This window comes from Paralichthys olivaceus, chromosome 15 (genome assembly GCF_024713975.1).
Source record: "Paralichthys olivaceus isolate ysfri-2021 chromosome 15, ASM2471397v2, whole genome shotgun sequence".
NCBI lineage: Eukaryota > Metazoa > Chordata > Actinopteri > Pleuronectiformes > Paralichthyidae > Paralichthys > Paralichthys olivaceus.
In genome coordinates this window covers 15,253,342-15,275,082 of record NC_091107.1, presented here as the reverse complement: position 1 = coordinate 15,275,082, position 21,741 = coordinate 15,253,342, and the positions used below count along the sequence as shown (strand labels likewise).

Below are 21,741 nucleotides of genomic sequence, written 5' to 3'. Positions count from 1 at the left end.
GAGATACACCATGAGATGATGGAGAGTCTCCATTACAACAGACGTTCTCACTCAGAATTACTTCAGCCTGTTTCTGTCTGTTCCTTAAAAGCTACCTTTTACTCCACAGACTCATATCAAGCAGGTTTCAGCATCTAAAATGGTTTCCATGTCTGATATGATTTAAATGCAGCTATAATTGAACAGGAGTCAATCTGTAATAGCGTTATGGTTTCTAGTGTGTGAACATTCATTTTAAGCCTATGCCGGTATAATGAAAATAAGGTATTGTCACATAGAGACCATGTGTACACCATGCAGACCAAGTAATAAAGGACATTATGTAATTTCTCTTGATGCATTATTCAAAACTGTTTTACCATTCCACACAACCTTATAGACATTTTATCAGTGGTGGCTCTAAATACTGCCAATGAATGCTTTTTTATGCTTGGTGGCTGACAACCAACACAACCAACATTTCTGACACTATTTGCAAGTGCATTATGGGTTACGTAGTTGTTGAGCTCATGTACATGTCTGATCAGTTTATTAACTTCTTTCATAAGACAGACGATTCAAAGAGAAAGGAGATGCATAAGACAAATGTATTACCTCAGCTAAGAAATTATTTTTTTTAAATACATGCACATTTGTGCACATAGTAGGATTACGCAAAAACTACTGGACCATGAAACGTGTAAGAAGGATGTGGTGGGGACCAGGGAAGAACCCATCACATTTTGGTGCAGATCAGGAGGTAGATGCAGGAATCTTTTTGTCACTTTCTTTAACATGGCAAGATAATGTGTTTTTCAACATTTACATTGATTTCTCAGAGAATAATTCAGGCATCTTTAGGGGACTGGAAATATGAGTGTGTTCAACTTGGTACAGCTTGATTGAATTTAAAGGGACTGTAGGGCCTTAGTATACATTCTACTTCTCTGACTCGCCAAATCCTTCCACTATGTTTTGCGGTAGTCTGTCCAGTAGGTTTTTATAATCTGACGGACAGGGATGAAAACATAACCTGATACAAAAACACAAATAAATCTAGTTTGTAACACAATGAGAAACTTCTCCCCTTCAGGAGATGAATATGAAAACTGCTTTCTAGCGCCAAACTCACAGGGAGGCTCAAATATCCAAGTGAAGTAAGAATAAAATTCTGATCTCACATGTTATACTAAACTAAAACAGAATTATATCAAATCAAAACCATTTTATTTTTTGGGTTTGCGAATGGTTGAGTTATGGCTGGTGTCCTGTTTAAATCAGAATGACACATCCTGAGAACATATGTTTTCAGTTTATTGAGAGGGAACATTTAATCATCACTTACTCTCTGGAAATAACAACAAAACAAACAGGAGTTAAATGTTGAAATAATATAGTAATGTGAGGAATATGCAGAGAGAAAAAAAAGATTGTGTCCATTCCACGGACAGAGGTTCGAAATAACTGGGTTTTTTTCCATTTAGTTGGGTTGATGATGTTGTGAACTATAAGTTCATTATGTTTGTTGTTTATTGTGACTCCTACTGGACAGATGTGACGTCATGTGAGGATACACATCAGCTCTGGATCATGTGTCACGAAAATAAAACAGCTTTTCGATATTATTGAGGGTGTGTCCAGGTGCAACTACGCTTTAAATGTTGCTGCTGCATTTTCTCCTTTTCTTTCATAAAGAGTAGTTTGATGTTTCCTATGCTAGGATATAAGTTAGGAATCATCAAAGGTCCTTTGCTAATCACTTAGAGAATCCGAACAGCTCTTATTGTTGCGGCCGCTAAAATACTTCCGGGTCATTTCACTCAGTTAGGAAGGTTCCTAAGCAAAATGGTATGGTTCTCAATACACTCCAAATCAAGAAAACACATGCAAATAGATTTTTTAAAACGTGGTTATCCGACATCTGGTGGTCATAAGGAGTATGACAGGAGGGGGCCGGTAAACCAGGACTGAGGCTTAGTCAAACATTTCTGGACGTCAGTTTAAAAAATGTGTTGCACATTACTGAATGTACCTGGTTTCTGTAAAGGCCGTTTCGGTTACAAGTTATTGATCAGGCAAATTCAAACATCTGTCCAACTTTGCCTAACTAGTTTCTTGTAGCTGTTTGAAATTTAACTTAATGAACACAACAGACCAATTTTCCTTTCTGACTCAATTTCAATGAGTTTTTAAAGACTTGCTTATAGGGCCAGGGTTAGGTATTTAGTCATGGGCTAGGGAATGCATTATGGCAATGAGTGTCCTAAGGACAGTGTGTGTGAGTGGCCTATATGGAGACATCACCAGATGTATTAGAATTACCTGAATGACTTAAAGGCTACTCAACATAATACAGTTACATTTCAACAGTGTACAAACTGGGGAGCAATGTGGGAATACATCTGGAAAATAACGTTATTGACAAGCAATGAAAATCAATTTTCTATTTATTTTGTTTAATACATAAATACAAAAATGACTGAAGTATATGGCTAAAACATCCTTGAAAAGTTTCATCCATTCAAATGCTAATAATTTATGGGTATTCTGCATTGACATGGTGAAAATATGTTTTAATACATGTCTAATATGTCTCTTGGACATTTCTCTCCAGTTCTTTGATATAACTCAGTGCAAGTGTAAAAAATTTCAAATTACTCCAAGGGGTAACCTACATAATGTTTTCTGTTTGTAGGGAGGTGTCCATGGCTGAGCAAAGATATAGTGGGTCAAAGTAAACAATAGGGAACCTGAGATGGTTTGACAAAAAATTAAGCAGACAAAGTTCAAATTTGCCAAACTAATCATTCAACATGTTGTTTTTACATCAGAGGAGGAAACAGAGAAGTCATCTGCTGGATCCATGAACAAATCAAATGCAACTTGAGCGCCTGAGCCAGTGAAGATGTGAGTTTAGGAGGAGTTTGGGACTCCTGCACTTCTCTCCCTGGACCTTTACACAAACCTTTCACACAGAGTGAGAGTTGGGCTGAGCAGAAACACTTAGCGGGACTACTAGAGACTGTCTGTCGTGCAAAGTTCGCTCTCTTGGCAAAGTGAGCGCAGTTTTCTGGGAGATGAGCCAAACTAACCGACAGTTATCTGGTAGCAGGGATTGGCCACAGGGGAAAAGCAGAAAGGAGGCAGGAGACGGTGCGAGCGCTCCCAGCATGTCGCAGAAAAGTGAGGAAAGTCGGCTTTACTTGGTGAACACGAGGCGCAGAGAACCAGACAATGCGGACGCAAACGTCTATGGATCCGGACGCATACATCCACAAAGCTGCATCGTGGAGAAACACTCCCGTCAGACAGCTGCTGCTCCTCAGGAGTTGATGAACACTGGCTGCCGAGTTGGCGACTCTTCCTCCTCCTGCGCCACAATCTCAGAGACAACCAGGGAGCTGTGCAAGGCTGTGTCCGTGTCCCTGGGGCTCACCGTCGAGTCCACTGACACCAGCGACATGGATGCTGCTCTGCCCCCGTGTGCTGCCGCTGACCACATCCGCGGAGAGGGTTTATACGGAGCCGGAGCTGTGGCCCTGAGCTGCTCCGGAGCTCAGGCTGCCGCCGCCGGCTACAGGTGCCCGGACCGGGACGAGCGGCCCCTGCCTGGCCCGAAGCAACTGGTGGAAGTGTTCAAAAGTTCAGAGAGCGCTGCGCCCCTGCACCACTTCACCTCCGCTCGGACATGTGTGGAAGAGTCAGACTTCAGCCTGTGTGAGCCTGATGACACGACCCCAACGCGCCCAGCCTCTTGCCCTTACTCCGCGTCCGCGCCCGGCAGCCTGGCGCACTTCAGCCACACGGCACCGGCGAGGCCGTGCCGGGGCTACAAACCGCTGGACGAGGCGCGGGACGGCATGGAGAGCAAGTTCTGCGGTTACCAGCCTGAACGGTACAGCGTCAAAGTGAAATGTGAGGAGGGGGAGAGCACCGGGGCTCTGTGGCCCGGAGATTACACCTTCAATGACAAGTACAACTCTCAGCTGTGGGGCTCCAGACGCTGCGTAAATGCGCGCGGCACCGAAGCGACCGGCGCGTTCATATGTAATCCATACGAGCGCAGCGTCACGCGCTCTGAGCAGTGGTACCCGGCCGGGATGCTGAGGCCCACCTACCCCAACTCCAGCTACGTGAAGGCGGAGGTGGACGAATGGATGGATGCCCCCTACAACGACACGAGGTAAATAGTAATAATAATAGTAATAATAATAATAATGATAATATTGTTTTATCATGTGATTGAAAAGGTATGCTGAGTGATGGGAGTCTGTCCTGTCTCTCTCTGGAATCTCTCCGTCATTTCAAACGTTTTTAGCCTAGTGTAGAATGACAGTTATAGCAACACTTCATCATAATAAGTCAAACGTCACCGCAGGAATATGAGTATTTAATCTTAAAATGCAGCCTGCTTTTTTTCTTTGTTTCTTAAAGACAGATGTTTAAATTACAGTGTTTATATATATATATATATCTGGTTGATTTGATGCATTTAAAAATCTATAATGTTTGGTTAGCATACTGGTAAGAGATGATTTCCATTTGTTTGTAAATGTTTGAAAATAAAGTTTATTCAGGTCAAAGTAGAAGTTGTTAAAATACATTTTCTACTATGCATATTTAATTTGAGGACTCATACCATTATAAATAGATATAATCACAATGAATAAAAAGATTAAGAAATAGAATAAAGTAGATTTTCTCATATAGAAAATCCTATGGTTCTGTTCAAACACATATTTTGGCTTGTACCATAATACAGCTTTTTCCTTGTCTTGTTTCCTTCGTGAAACAACAAATAATGTTTGTCCGGACACCTGCTCTCTCCCCTAAACAACGGAAAAAGGATGTTTTTATTCTTGAATGGCTCCACGGCTCTTTGTAAATGCACCCAGTGAAAAAAAAAAGCCTCACTTTGTTTTCTGATCCATAGCTTTTCTTTGAGATTTTCTCTAAAGGGAATATTATCACTGAATTTGCTGCACGTTTTTAATGCATATGTGTGATATGACTGAACAGACAGAGGAACATTGCAGCAAAGTAATGGAATTTGATGATTTTTTGAGTGGAAGCCTGTGTTGATAGTTTGGTGACATTTTAAAATTTGACAAATCCTATCAAAGGTTCCTCATGTTTTTTTCCTAATGTTGCATTTGCATGAGCGCTCAAGTCTGACCTGACTACGAAGGACACAGAGTGGCCATGTTGACTGACAGGGCAGGTACCATGTGTGATCCAGCTTGACATGTCATGGCATCTGCAGTTTCTATGAACTGGTGAATGATTGTGAGCACTGTCTGAAACCATTGTCTCCGGCTGTTAGAGTGAAGTACACTACGACCCTGCATGCAGTGACTGTTTAGGTACAGTCACTCATAAACCAGGTAGGAATGCAGAGGAAATAGAAATCAGTGGGTTCATGAAAAGCGAGGTCAGTGAACGCAGCCGTCCTTGTTCCTGTCCCTGCTGAGGCGAGATATGACAGCGTGGCCTGTCTTACCTACTGAGCGGTGTTTACTTCATTTGCTCCAAATAATAAAAACCTTGCCAAACCTTATTAACCAATAATAAAAATTCTGACTGCAGATGGCGACATGAAACACTGAAAAGAAAGAGATGATTAATTTGTGACAGAGGTCCTCAGCCACATGTCTAACAGGGATCAAGCAGGTTATATGCTGTTGTGCAGTTTAGATTTCTTGCACAAGCGTAAAGACCTTGGAGCGCTGTTAGATCCAGCTGTCCTCTGCCTTCTCACCTCATGTCCTGCAGCCTGGTCCAAGAGGCAGATTTACTGCATTATCTGGACAATGTTGAGTCGCTGACTAAAACTCAGAGTACGCAGGTTTTTGATGTGGCCTCGCTCTAGATTTGAGTTTTACTCAACAACAAGGGAAACAGCAATAAACTATCCAGAAAAGTGTGTATTTAGCTAAACAGCTGTGATGGTTTTGTTCCACATTTTTTCCTTTTCAAGTGTCTTTTTAACCAATTTAGACATGGCTTATCGCTCCATGGTTCCTTGAGGGTTGTGGTATTATTCTGCAACAAGGACACAGTGGCTTTGACTGGGATGAACGGAATAGGAACAGTTTTTCAGGCAAATGCAGAAAGAGAAGTGCTTCAGTTTGCAAATTTGTTTAAATAATGTTGTATTCAGACAGCACTCCTCTGCATGTGGGCAGCTCTGCATAGACATGTTGAAAGAGAGAGACCCAGACAGTTGAAATATCACGTACACACACGTACACACACGTACACACAAACTGTAAATATGTATATTTGCATGGAGGTAGAGGTGCTATAGCTTCAATGATCTGTTCAGTTGCAACAAGCTAATCTGCTGAACTTCTGCCTGCCACCAAACAGCTGAAGTATCTATTTTGCCATGAACGAGCACCTGTTGCTTTGCTTCTTGTTTAGTAAGAAAGAATATGTGCATTATGGATATGAACAGTTTGTTGTGGTTTCACCTGTTCTCAATGTGTGACATCAAGCTCATATAAAGTTGTATATACTGTATATATGAGGATCATCATCAAAAACATTCTGTTAAAGATACTTTTAGTGATACTATTGGTTTTGTTTTCTTTCATGTGTTAATTGTGTGATTTAAAAAAAAAAAATTATATATTATTTTTACGATTTGTGACACTCAAGACACTGACATTTCAAACTTATACAGTCTGGAGTTATTCTACTGACACGTTGCCTCGGTGTCATGGAACTGTACTTATAAATGTCGCACGGACAAATGATGAACTTATCTTTAATATCCAAACAGATTTTACGAGGGTCACAAGGGGAGAGAGATTTTGATTCACTCCACGTGTGTGTGTGGGGTGAATATCTACTGAAGTGATTAACAGTGATTACAAACTGCAGTGAGAGAAATGTACTGGAATTCAGTGATAATATTTGTTCTTACAGTTTGTGGGATCTGTCTACATTTCCAGCCATCTGCCAAAAATACATGATGCTTGGCCTCCTGTTATTCCTCTGACCAAGGAAGAGCTGCATGCCATTATCTCACAAATGAGTGAAAACAGATGTTTGGTAAACTATGTTTTCACCAAACAACACTGTAAACACAGTTTCCAGCCTCTCTTCTACTCTTGCTACTGCAACTTCATTTCTGTTTTTTATGAATGTGTATTACTTCAGTTAATGATGCGGAGTGAAATGAGGCAATGAAATAACAAACTGAAGTAGGTCTGTGCATGAAGTCGCTGTGCAAACCACAGCACATTGAAACGTGGATTACACAGAGGTGGTGTTCATGCACAATTCTGTTTGACTGATGCTCTCATTAGTTTTTACTGACCTTTAAAGTTAATAAAACATTATATACTTAAGTTTTTGTAAATTAAGAAAAAGCATTTATTACATAAATACATCAATATATTACTATTTTGATACAAAATATTTTTCTGTATAGGATCAGTGAATTTAAATGTGTTTCTCGAGTCTTTACATTTCTTTTGAATTTATATTGTTGTGATACAATAATTCCTGTTAATATATGTATAATATATATTGTGTCTGGTTTTAACTAAACATGATAATTATCACAATATAACGCAATTTGTTTTTATCAGCTATGATGCCAAAATATATTCAAATATTTTCTGTCAAAAACTAACATGAGAGTGAATGTTTATATTGTCAATCTGTGACAGAGACTGAAATATTGCTTATACATTTACAATAAAGTGTAAAAAAAGTTGTAAAATATTTTACAAAAGAAAGAAAGGTGCTATTACGACTACCACAGTATCTTTTATTTATCCCTGAATGGTCATAAACTGAGGAATTCCTAGGTCTGGTCAGAAACACACACACATATACACAAACACACACACAGGGGTAAAGTAGGTTTTCACTCTTTACCATTAAAGTAAAACATGAATTCTTTACGCAATTTTCATATCTTTAAGTTTCATTGAGTTGTGTTTAGTTTAGTCCTTCAACTATTTGCAGCAACAAATAATGTGCTGTATGCAGGCTAGGATTTGCTGACAACACACACACACACACAAGAACAACAGAATCTCTTAAGTTAGTGAATGTTAAGTAGATGTTTCAGTTACTATATTTCCACCTGAAATAAATGAGATATTTTAATATTTACACTGTAAAATGTGTGCAGTGCTTATTAGACCATTATACTATTTTAATAAAACTGACCTTTTTTTATAAAAAATCACACATAACATTATAATCTTTTTTTTATTCCCAAGTTCACCATACTGTAAAAGTTCTCTCTTCACACAAATGTTAACAATCCAGACTGCATTCTGGGTATTATTAGTTTCTGTGTTGATCTGTGGTCTGAGAGTTGGCATGCTGATCCTGACATGTGCATATTATTCACATATATCGCTGATGGATCCAGACCACAAAATAATTCTCTGTCACTACTCATCTAAGCTCAGCTCTCTTTGTTTAAACTGATGTGTCATGTTAATCACAGCCTTAACTGGACTTCAATCTAAGGTCTGAAGATGGCTAGAGATAGATTTGCATTGTTGCACGTGAAATAAATGTGAAACTGTGAACAAGTGAAACAATGCTGGAGCACTTGCCGACGAGCTGTGTGGCAGGATTACGTTGGATTTTGTCTCGCCTGTTTAAATTATTCTGACACCTGAAATGAATCAGAACACAGCGTGCATTCTTCCTTTGAGCTTCTGCTCCGTGCCTCTTCTTTTTTTTTTTACACCAAACCTTGAAATCTAAGTTGCATATCACTGAGGCAACGTTATGTCTGAGCCCTTTCCCTGTGTTTCAAGGCTGAACCCGGGCGCCCCATCGTCCCCCCACCCCCAGCTTGGTTGCGGTGTTGGCGCTCAAATCTTTCCCACACCGTCTTCAGTCATCACACTCTCTGCCCTCCTTAAATCACTTAGCGAGAGGCCGCAGCATGGCTCTGGGGAGAGAACGTTAACTGCTGTTAACTTACAAGTAAAAAACAATTATGGAGTTGCTGTGGTGAACAAGTTGAAGGTCAGGTTTTATTTATCCCAAATGGGCTATTAGTTTCAGAAGACGTTACAGTTGTAGGATTTTTAAAAAGTAGCATTGAGTTAGGAAAAACAGTGATGAATATATACATTTGCTAATACTACCAACTACTAATTGTCAGTCATGATTAGAAGCAACTTGTTTAATCACATGGCAAGCACACGGCCATAGCTACTCATGGTCTATAAATGTCTGGTTTCATATGTTTGACTGCAGGTTTGAGGCTGGCAGAGAGCACATGTTCCCCATGGAGTTCTTCTTTCCACCACAGAGGATGTGCCTGATCTGTTCAGACGAGGCGTCTGGCTGCCATTACGGTGCACTCACCTGTGGCAGCTGCAAGGTTTTCTTCAAAAGAGCTGCAGAAGGTATAAAGCCAAACGGCTATAACTTGGTTTTTAACTAGTTTTTAAGACCTTTTTACATCCACCATGGAGGTTGTTTTTGTTTTTCTTGTTGGTAGGTTTATTTGTTTGTCAGCAGGATTTAGTAAAAACTACTGAATAGATTTCCATGACACTGGAAGGATGGGACATGGGCCAAGAAATTTGACATTCAAATTTTGCCTGGAAAATTGGTGGAAATGTTAAAAACACTCAATAAAAAATAAAACAAACCTGCATCCTGACTTAACCCAGACAACGGTAATTGTGGCTGATGTAATCGTGTTTCTGACCTGAGTGATCCACCTCAAAACAACATTGTTCAAAACCAGCACAGGTGTTTAAACTGTTTATTCCCCTCGTGTTGAGATTGTATTTCCAGGTGACGTCTGATAGGAGTGAGTAACTGTTCACTCATATCTCCAGTGTAACATTCACAATAATGGTTTATTGCATTGTTAAAGAAAATGAAAAGAAAATCCTGGATCTGCCAGGAACTGTAATTGGAACTTTTTTGTTTCATATCCTTGCACCGAGTTTAATGGAAATCTTTTGAGTAGCTTTGCGTAATCCTGCTGACCAACCGTCCAACCAACCAACCAACCAATTGACCCTCTATCCTACCAACAAACGGACAGATGAAAAAGAACCCTCTGGGGAGTTTGTGGTTATATACATAATGTTTTACATTTGCTTTCTCTGTCCAAGTAGGCAAACAGAAATACTTGTGTGCAAGCAAAAATGACTGTACCATCGATAAGCTAAGAAGAAAGAATTGTCCTTCTTGTCGGCTGAGGAAGTGTTTTGAAGCTGGAATGACTCTCGGAGGTAAGATGATTCATGTACTAAAATATGCTTTGATTTATTTTTAGTATTTATTGCTGCTCCCACCTAATATGATATACATTTGTATGGACTATGATAAACAAGGCATACTACATACTGTGTGACCAAAGCACACAACAGAGAAAGTGAAAGTCCCAAAAGTGAAACTATTAATGGTTTCCCAAGACCAAGTACTTTATTCTCTACACTGCACATCTTAGCTGGCTCTCTTCAATTGCAGCATCATCACAATAGGGGATGTTACTGATAATCAAGCCCCTGACTGAGCTGTCATGCAATTTAGACCTCTTCCATTCACTTCTCCTTACTGTCACCCAGGCCTGTTCGTCATGAAGATTGACATGTAGTGGACTAATTTTAGTCTTGTGTTCAATTTTCACTCTCTTCCATTTTCTCATTTTCTCCGGAGGCACAAAGCTGACATGAGACATGTGAATTAAAGCAGCAGACATGCTGGTAATTTCACCACCAGTCGCTGACAAACCCATGGAGGGAAAATGTGATCTAATGCTGTGATTGTCAGTAAAAAGGCACACCTTTTCTAGTTGTGGCTAAAGAGATCCTTTCACTTATGTTCTCATCATGGACATGTAATTCACTCGGGGGATTTCACAGGAAAATCTATGACAATAATTTGTAGCAGTGGAGGCAGGAAAAAATTATACATTTCGTCTTATTATCCCCTTTTTACTCAAACTTCTTCAAAGTGAAATCATGAAATGCTGAGGGAACGGGAGCGTTTTAATTTGACGAATCACTTATTTGAAAAATCACAAAGGTACTGGCAGCTATATGAATGAAGTTATTCTGTTTGCATCATTAGATCACTGTTTGTTTCACTCCTGGTAGTTTAAAAGGTCTGAAAAGAAGCAATGAATCTCTTCTAGTTGAGTTTGTGATCTGTTCAAGATTGAGAATCATAGCAATTGAAATTTTCTTCATTTTTTCTTAATTCCATATTATCCTGGCATGTTAATTATGACCACAAATAGAAGCTGAGCAGGGCGGTTACCTCTGTCAAACCATGATAGTTTGATAGTAGCCTCATTTGGCAGCAGCGTGAATTAAAGCTCTCTGCAAATCTGCACATAGGCGTTTTGTGTGTAAATCCAGATAGACTTCATACATTTGATCACTCTGTCTATCATATGCTGAAAACAGTTTAGAACAATCTAGACCCTGGCTAAAACGAACATGCACCCTTTTCATGAAGTTTCCTTCCAGAACAATTTGTCTCCAACCAACTTTGACACAAAAAATATGAGATGTGCTAAGAGCCAGATCACCTACTGCTTCACTACCAGCAAGTGTCTTTTAGGGTAAATGATTCACACAAGCAGCCAGTACCAAGTGTTTTTACTTTTATGTACCAAAAACCACCTCAGTGTAGTTGTCATGCTCTCACACACTTCTCTCTGAAGTGAACTGTGGCCGTGTTCCAAATCACCCACTAGCTCACCAACTTTCTCTGCCCACAATACATTTTAAATGTTTATTTTATCATTAGCATTAATACTTTTTCGCTAAAAAACACGTTGAATGATCATCTTCAAATCTTCAAATTGTTTGTCACATTTTGTGCTGTTACGCTCTGCTCTGCTCATATTTACATTCATATGCCCTCTGTACGCCACGAGCACAATCAGCCAGTCAGTCTAAAGAGGTAGACATGTTTGGAAACAAGACCAGGTAAAAAATTCTAATGTTTTGTTTCTTACATTTCATATAGACATGAAGTTGACCTCCTGGTCATGGCTCAGTTACAAACAGGCTTCAGACAGTGTTGTCAGTCGATGTTAACTTGGCACGACACCAGTAGTTTCTGCCAGTCACTTCTCACGTTACCATGACGAGCAGCTAGCGGAACTGGATTTAGACACCTGACACCTGAGTTAAGAGTATTGGAGCGGACACCAGAAACAAGCCCCTGTCTCTGATGATGTCAAAGTAACTACTGGTGCCAAATTATCCAAACAATCAAACCAAACAATCAATGCTTGTAATGGTAATACATCCCTGCATCCAAAGAATAAGGACTTTGCATCCAGTACTAAGTTATGGATATTTCATACATGATGTTTTCAAATCATTCCATTATTAATCAAAATAATATAACTCAGTATTACGCCATTATATCAATGTATATACTTCATATTTGCCTATTATGAAAAGTAAAGCTTGATATTAAAATGAATATGTTACGTCTTTAATTACAACAGTACCATCCCAATGTTAAACTATTATTACCAAGCCGTTACCCCACTATTACATATCCTTACGGAGAACTACCATAAATGTGACCCACTGTAGTATGTTATTGTTTATAGCTCATATTATATTATTTTCACTTGTCACATATGATCTTATTTTCTTTGGAATATGTAACATTGAATGTTTTGCAGGAGACTTATTGGACTAAATTGTAAGTCTGATATTGGACATTTATCCAGTCTCTTATCACATCTTTGTCCTTTTATCAGATTGTATGATACAATGCTCACACACACCTTTGCAGAAAAAACAATTTACACCAAAGTGAAACTTAACTGCGATACACATTACAATGAGCGGCGCATGGCCAATAAAGTTCACACACTTTAAGAGAAAGTGGGTCAGGTTTAGTTGGGAATGACAGTATCTGAGCTAATTACCTCTGGACTTTTGAGTTTAACACAGAATCCGTCATTCTGATGTCTGCTCTTGATTCAAGCAGGGAGATCTTAAGGTTAGCTCATTCCAACTTATTTACACTGTACTCTGCAAAGTTCAGATGCCTGTGTTTGTGTTACAGTTGATAAAATCACATGGGGGAATTTTTAATCAAAGATTTTTATTTGTAGTGTTTGTTATCGGATCAGAAACGGAAATGTGAGACTTGCAAATGATCCTTCTTATATAATCTGCTGACGCTGCCACTTCTGACAGAGACTTAGGTTTTATCTATAACTGGCAATTCAATATTTATCAGAGTGAAGTGAAAAGCCTGGCCGTGGTTTTAATGAGATTCTCCTCACTGGAGCTGCAGGAGGCATTAACATTAACATGTCAATTAACAGTTACTTTTTACTTTCAGTCAATTGTGATTCAAAGGGATCAAAGAAATAATACCTTTCCAACTATTTAAGGTTTTCTTTCACTCTCCTTATCTAAATAAATGAAATTAGGTCTTTTTTAAGATTTCGTTGTGCATTCCACTTTGACAACAAAAATGTCTGTTCTGCACTCAGCACATTGTCACCATTTGTACATTTGCCTGTCACTCACTCTGCAACACTGCTGTCACTGTGAAATAACAGTCTGAGCTGAAGCGTAGCTGTTCACAATTCTGACAGAAAACTGTCAGTGATTGAGTACAGTGTATTAAACTTGACTGTTAAAGACTCAATGTATTTGGTTGCAGTTTAGCAGAATATAATTATTCCAGTCTGATTGTATCGCTGCTTACCATACATGGCAGTGTGCTCCACCAAAGCAAAGAGCTGGCTCCAATTTACTGTAAGTTGTAAGTGCAGGTTGTCATACGGAGCAGCTGCATCAGGATTCTCAGCTTTTGTGGGGAAAGAAATTGTCATTGCTGAAGATGGTGGAGCAGAGTTTTCTTTTTATTGGATTCAGTTTTTTTTACTGTGTTTGGCATTTTAGTGTTGTCTAATCCCTACATTGTTAAGGAAAAAATGTTGCAAATCTACATGATGTACAAGTTGAAGAAAATCATTGTAGTCTCTCATTGGATTTATTTTTTTCATTTTACATCTGGACGACCAGGACTCACATGCAGGCTTTTCCTCCATATGAGCCTCATCTGGTCAGAGAATTATCTTCCAAATGGAATTTCATTCAATATCTTCAAAGCTATTAGAAGAACAGCATAGTGTATTGTCAGATATATGATTGATATTTCACTTATTATTTACAAACTGCAGTTGCCGTATGAGACATTTCTAATTGAGGATTTAGAAATTAAGGAAGAACTATTCCTGTGCCTGTTATAAACCTGCCTGTTTGGAATGGGCTGTTCACTTAACCTGTGGTGATGCTGTTTGCAGCTTTCCTTCTGAAACTATAAAAGTGACCTACAGTTATTGAGCTGTGGCAAATAAAGACGGGCTGCTGGACTCGGTCCACAAAACCCTAAAGCTGCACCACCGCACCTGCAAAAAGAGCTGTTGTGTGTTTATTAACAGTTCAGTAAAGCAGATCCTCGACCTGGAGAATCAGTTGTAATGAATGCACATTGTCGTGATCAACAATGTCACTAACCATGAGTCCCAGCAGCTGCTGCCACAGAGTGCTGGTAGTTTGTTTATTCAAAGTTTATCATTATTGAACATATCTCCTGTCCAAATCTCACCTAATTCAACACCGCACGTCCTTACACACTTAATACACATGACAAGTGTGAAGCTAATAAGATGAACGGTTCTCAAGGAGGATTGAAGATCAGGTTTATTATATTGATAGCATAATTATTGCTCGTGACCTGACTCTCCTTCCATGCCTTTGTTTGAAGCACGTAAACTTAAGAAGATCGGACAGCAGAAAAACCCTGAAGAGGATCATCCTGTGCAGGACTCTGCAGAGGTCATACAGAATATCTCTCCTAAGTCGGGCCTGAACTTGAACTCCCAGCTGGTCTTCCTCAACATCCTGGAGTCCATCGAGCCTGAGGTGGTGAACGCAGGACACGACTACGGCCAACCTGACTCAGCTGCCACCCTGCTCACCAGCCTCAACGAGCTGGGAGAGAGGCAACTGGTCAAAGTGGTCAAATGGGCGAAAGGACTGCCAGGTAGGACACTGATAGAGGCAAAGTTGATCACCTTATTGCTTGATGAATTCACCTTATTAATGTAAGTTCTTACTTCCACTCTCCCTGTAGCACCGTCTTAATTCTTAGGGAAATGTCTGACGGACAGGAAATATGTCCTTTTAGTATCACGGTGTTATAGTTTCAGACTGTTAATTCATCCTTTCATTCATTCAGTCATTTGCCTGGCTCACATGCTCAAAATCTGCAGTCATTTCAGACCGTGCTACTCCACCTGATAGCCTCTCTCACTCACTCTCATTCATTCACCTGACCTGATCCCCCTCCCCACTCACATGTGCACCTCGTCTCCCTCCCTGTGTATTTACGTCTTTTTCCACTCTGCCATCCTGATTGTGCCTTTTTGGAGTTTGTGTTATTCGGACCCCTTTCCATTCTTGTATCCCTGATTTTTTATGGGTAATTTTTTCAACAGCCCAGAGCATGAAAACTGAAAGCTTTGTCACTAAAGGTTTTTGTCCTGCTCTGTGGAACAATGAAAAAACTCATCCCCTGCCTTGGCCACAACCAGACCCTTAGGAGGAGGCTAGTCAGTTGGAGGATGAATCCCATATACAATCCTGGGCAGCCTGCCAGTCCCCATGGGAGGAAACCTGATCACCAGGGGGTCCACATTTTTCTGTTCCATTTTTGGGTTAGTCCAAACATTTATGTTGTTGCCAGCAGCTGGAGGGAGGCACAACATCCAGCCCAGTCAGTTCTGCTGACCCAGCTGATGACCCTGGGTAAAATAAATTGATTAAATTGAAGAGGCTCTAAAATTGATCCCTGAGGAACACCACTAGTTATATTTTCTCTGTGTGAGAGACAAAAACTAAATTTCTGTGATAGAACAAATAAGAATACAATGACCTTTCCAGAAAGGTCAGTGTGTTCTCTCAGTCTATGTCTAAACATGTCTAAATAGGTTATTTGACAGAACATCATTTTAGACAATTCTTTTGGAAAAACCTCTTTAGTACAAAATGTGCTATGTTGTGTCACATTTTTTGACGTGGATTCTTTGTCTTTAGGTTTTAGAAATCTCCACGTGGACGACCAAATGACTGTCATTCAGCATTCGTGGATGGGGGTGATGGTGTTTGCCCTGGGATGGAGGTCCTATAAGAACGTCAATGGCAGGATGCTTTACTTCGCCCCAGATTTGGTGTTCAACGAGTATGTACATCTCTGAATTCAATTATGATTCGTAAAAGGATTTTATCAGTGGGTGACCAAAATTCTGTGCTTCTCATTACACATATCACCCCCAGTGAGTAAGCTGGTGCCATCATACATAATTCAGACACCAATCTCTGCCTGACTTCGTCTCTCTCTCTCTTTGTCCTTCTGTGATTCAGTTCATGCACAAACACAAAGACATCTTTAGAATTTTATAAAAGTAAAGTAGAAATTCTCGCAGGCTTTTAAGGACAGTGTTCATCCAATTTCCCCCCTTTAGGTGTTCTATTGTCACTGTGAGATTAAAGTAAGGAACATTAGTTCTCAGCATTCAAATTCTCACGGCTTCAGCTGATTCAGATATGAATATTACAGACAGCAACGGGGTGAGGTCTGTCCGATTATAAGTGAGGAATATATTTTAGCTCCATCAAATGTTCAAAATTCTATGAGATTTCATACATTTGTCTCCAAATTAATGTTATTATATTGATATGTACTATTCATGTTTACTGCAACTCTTATTTATCTGCCCCACAAAAACTCTATATATTGAAAAATACATTTGATAAATAATTCCATTTTTTATTACTATATTGCAATTCACAGATTTGCAAATATTAGCTGATTTTACTTATATAATTATAATTGAGACTTTCGAGAACAGAGTTATTATTATGGCCATTTTTTTATTATTTAAAAAACAAGATATTTGGGCTTCATCTGTTCATGCTGCATACCACATTTGGTTGTAATTACTTCAATTTTGCAGAATAGATTATATTTTTTTCCAGGGCAGAAAATCCACCAAGATAGATTTAATATTCCAGACACAAGTCTTCAAAGAAAGCACAGTTGTTGCCTTAAGAGGAAGTTTAAACATATATCTTAATTAGAGCACTACTTTGAATGCTTGCCCCATGCTCTTTTTTCTTATCAAGCTTTTTGGTAAGATCTCAAATCAAGAGAAGTATCCCTGATTAATTTGGCAGGTAGAATTCCCTCAATGAGAATTTATATTTATGGTATATCTGCTCAATGGGTTAAAGAAAGAATCTTGTGATCATGGGGGATAGGTGGCTCAATCTTGGACTGGCAGGGAAATCATGTGCAGGGAAGTAAATGAGCAACAATACATGAACTGCCCCAGTAAAGCTATTCAGTGACCATCAGATATGACTGTGGTCAAACTGGGCAGCTTCCAGATATGATTGTGTAACTCTAGTCACGTCATTGTGTGGCAGGGTGTTGCTGAAGCATTCCAGAATCAATGCACAGTGAACCTGCGCTGAATAAATCGAGCTTTTAAAAAAAAAAGGTAGTTCAAAACTATCCAAGTGTCAGGGAATATGAGAATTAAGTAAGGGCTTGAATAGTAAATAGTATCCCACATTGACATAAGTGGATACTTTAAATGAGAGAGGACCATTAGTGTGTTGTTTTCTTTTCCCTTTTCGCTGTTTTTAGTGTCCTCGAATATGACGCCACAATCATTATGCAAAACAGCGGCCAAGTTTTTGACAAAGCACAACACTGGGAGTGTAAGAGTGTGTCCGGACTGGCAGGTAGCATCAACATTTAACACAAGATCGTGAAGCAAACACACGGGACACATTCACTTGATGTTTACAGCAAGAGGTTAATCAGTCATTAAACCGTGGACTATATATTGTATATGACTATTAATTGGTTATTAAATTATGGAAATTGAGCGTGAACATTGATTCTTACCATCTTACCTTTATCAATTAGATAGAAAGTGGTGATATGGTTGTTACTTGGGTGTATTTGATTTATTTTAGTATAGCTTCACTAATATTTTATTTTATTATAGGGCTCTGCAGGGATTTAGATCTGGACCTGCATACAGTTGGAAGACTGAAAGAAACAGAATAAGACGGCATCAAAACAATGTCTGAGCCCAATAACGGCTTCAAGGCCTCAGGTGTACACAGTCACTATCTGGGCCAAGACTCTGTCTTCTGTTTGCTGTACTTGTTTGCAGTCCAACAGGTCAACATGAGTAAACATTTATCCTCACACAACACAAACAATGATACTTTTTGTAGGTGTTTTAGGTCCAGACAACATTTTTGTTCATCTCTATTAACGGCTGAAAAGGACTGCAGATAGATCAAGAAGCCAGCAGCCGATGCATTTCGGTCAATCTGTTCCCCCTATCTTTCTCTCCACACAAACTGGAAACTGAAACCAAAAGTCAACCCAAAATCTTGTCCCTCGCTTACAGATTCTGCACTTATTCCTACATTTCCCATGAGTCAGGGGTGTCCTTCATTAAACCCTCTCCACCTCCGAAATAGCATGTCTTTCAAAGTCCTGCCCTCAGTTTGGAAATCAGGCTTTCTACAAAATCTGTGGAGCTCCCCATCCATGTTGAAGACATCATGATGACATATCAAGAAACCATTTCTGATATATGTATAATTTACATTTATACAATGTAACTGAATGCATACATTGCAGTTCATTAGTTAATTAATTACTTGTCCCTCTTTATCTTTATGTCTCTGCAGCTGGTACCGTTTCAATATCAAACTGATTTATTTCACCGTTTTATCTTCAAATATATTTTACATTTTCTGTTCCTGACTCATAATTTAGGCAGAATGATTTCACGTTTTAAGAAATTGCAAACTTTGACATCTTCGTTCAGTCGTGATGAACCTGAAATAACCAATCAGCTGCTGTGATGAAGTTTAAACCAGCGATAAAAGAGGATGATTGTGATAATGTAATGTGGTAATGGTAATCTCACACCAGAAGTCAAAGATCACACAGTAGAAATCAAATTTACCTTCACTGTCACCATTACAACAGTAATACAGACGGATCTAACCTCTGACATTCTTCCCTCTCTTGCTGTCGCTCATTACAGACCAAATGTCCAATGTACAAAGCAATTCATCCTTCATCTTGCGATTTGAACACCCACTCACATCTCTGCTTCTGACCTTTTCACGTCTGCAGGAATCGGATGCACATCTCCACCATGTACGAGCACTGCATTCGGATGAGGCATCTCTCCCAGGAGTTTGTGCTGCTGCAGATCACTCAGGAGGAGTTCCTGTGCATGAAGGCCCTGCTCCTCTTCAGCATTAGTAAGTGCCGTCCTGTGTAGCAAGCATAGCAACAAAGTCAGAAGATTGTCAAACATGACGTCTTAACCGTTTCTGTTACCCACCAGTTCCAGTCGAGGGTCTGAAGAGTCAGAAGTACTTCGACGAGCTGCGTCTCACCTACATCAACGAACTCGATCGGCTCATCAGCTATCGAATGACAACCAATTGTTCTCAGCGGTTCTACCAACTCACCCGACTGCTGGACTCGCTCCAGATGGTGAGACATCACTGCTTCCAAAAATCTCAGGTTAATTGTTGTTGCACGTGCACACGCTCTCTGTCCTCATGCCAGAACGTGTTGTTGCATTTTACCAAATGAGAAGGTCAGGGAAAACAACATTAATTTCACAGTTCAATTTGCCTAAAACATCTCTCTGGGATGCAATTAAATCAAAGATTGTCTTGTTATTTTAAAAAGCTGGTGGAAAAATGCTGCGTTCATGTTCGTACATGCAGAATGTGATTAAAATCTGATAACTGCTGTTTCATTTTAGGGAAGAGCATTAGTTTGGTGTGTGTTATGTTTTCAAGACTCGTGCTTTCTGAGTCATGGTCAGGAATGTGCATGTTGTGAGTGTAATTAAACTGATGTCATCTCTTTATATTTTCTCTCGGTTTCAGACGGTGAAGAAGCTCCATCAGTTTACATTTGACCTTTTCGTCCAGGCTCAGTCACTCCCCACACAGGTCAGCTTTCCAGAAATGATTGGAGAAATAATCTCAGTTCATGTACCTCGGATCCTGGCAGGTTTGGCTAAGCCCATCTTGTTTCACCAGTAGACAGATTTTTTTATATAAAAAAATTACTACTCTGCTGCCTCCATAAACTTTAACCAAGGCTTTGCACTGTTTTTCCCTCCATGTCCAACCTAATAGCACCAAGCTCTGTCCCATAATCATAATTTTATTGCGCAAGCTTTTTTTTCTCCTTTTAGCCATAATTGAGATTGTTTGCTCTGAACTGATAAAGCTTTTATCTGCAGAGCTGCAATTCATCAACCTGTTGACAGCTCTGCTCTTTCAGACTGGAGGCTTGTGTTTTCAGCTCAGCACGAGATGCTACTTTACATAAGAAGCAAGTCTGTAAATCAATATTACAGCAAGCGGAAAGCAGCAGGGTTAAAAACATCAGGTTTTGCATGTGACCTCCATTATACAAACACTTGAGGAGGTACACATAAATATTAAAAAAACAAGCAAATGAGAGATGGCCCACAGAGCAGGAGAGAAATGGATCATCGTAATAAACAGACACTTGTTCACCAAAATCTGTTTTTATAAACTGCCTTCAGGTGCTGCAGATGAAATAGAAAGTGATAAATACAACTTAGAAGGACTGTAAAAGCCTTAAATTAGAAACGTGCATGTATAAGATTTAGTTTTTATCATTCACAAAATTTTACTTGAACACATTTTTTTTTATTAAACTTCCTGATATATGCACAGAGTCCTGAAATCCCTGTGAGGTATTAAAACCTGTTAATAAACTGTTTAATAAGTCATTACTGAAAATCATTTGATTGTTACAATTCTAAACGTAGAGTAAATGTAAAACATTAGATGTTTTAAATCCAATAGTAAATAGTGAAATTACAAACTGAGTATGGGAACTCCAACAAGTAATTACATCACTGTTATTAAGACTTAAGCACTCCAATGCTTGTCAATGAGGCGCAGGAAAATATCACTGAGTTGTATTTACTACATGCTTGGTTTGTCACTAGTGTGATGGCAGAGGCAGCCGTAATTTATTTATGTTTTTAACGTTTGACCTGTTGTAAATAAAGAATATATCTGCCAGATTGTGCTCATTCATTGGTAAAAAAAATCAGAGTTGAAAAAATCACAATTACAATAAAGTCAAAGACTACTTTACCTTTTCTTTAAGAAAAATGGTGGACAAGATGATAGGTCATATCAGATTGTAGAACAGGTGGCTGCCATCCAACCAAAAATCAACATTAAAGACATGTCACTATTCTAAAATCAAATATCATACATCATTTCTTATTAGATAGAGCAAAGTGTCAAATTTGATCCAAGTCACAAAAAAGACAGTCACTAAATATTAAACACTATCTGTCTCCTGTATGTGCGGCACAATTGACAGGAAACCCACTCTTCACTGACACAACTTTTCTTTTCACAGTAAGTCTCTCTGAGCCAAAACAATACAGATATCTTGAAAACATACTTCAGGTTGACAGTCATTTTGCATTTCAAACCTTTTCTCGTCCAGTCTCCTGGATCGGCCCCATGAACCAGATCCGCATCAAAATGTTATGGGCTCTTCATAGACACATATCGCATCCTACCAGTTTTTGTGGAAATCTGTCCAGTAATTTCTGCGTAATCTTGCTTAAAAACAAACAAATGAACC

At 39.2% G+C, this 21,741-nt stretch overlaps 1 protein-coding gene across 2 annotated transcripts; it reads left to right on the top strand.

Annotated features, from left to right (window-relative positions):
• The first annotated feature begins 2,949 nt into the window (after nt 1-2,949).
• Nucleotides 2,950-21,161, top strand: ar (androgen receptor). Of its 2 annotated transcripts, none has more exons than XM_020086035.2 (8): nt 2,950-4,162; nt 9,220-9,371; nt 10,098-10,214; nt 14,743-15,021; nt 16,074-16,218; nt 19,210-19,340; nt 19,427-19,578; nt 19,983-21,161. In XM_020086035.2, the coding sequence occupies exons 1-8, from the start codon at nt 3,057-3,059 to the stop codon at nt 20,139-20,141; spliced, it is 2,241 nt and encodes a 746-aa protein (XP_019941594.1). In that variant the 5' UTR covers nt 2,950-3,056; the 3' UTR covers nt 20,142-21,161. The 2 variants fall into 2 exon arrangements, with proteins under 2 accessions (XP_019941594.1, XP_019941593.1); XM_020086034.2 differs by having other exon boundaries at nt 2,968-4,162; nt 10,095-10,214.
• Nucleotides 21,162-21,741: the final 580 nt, after the last annotated feature.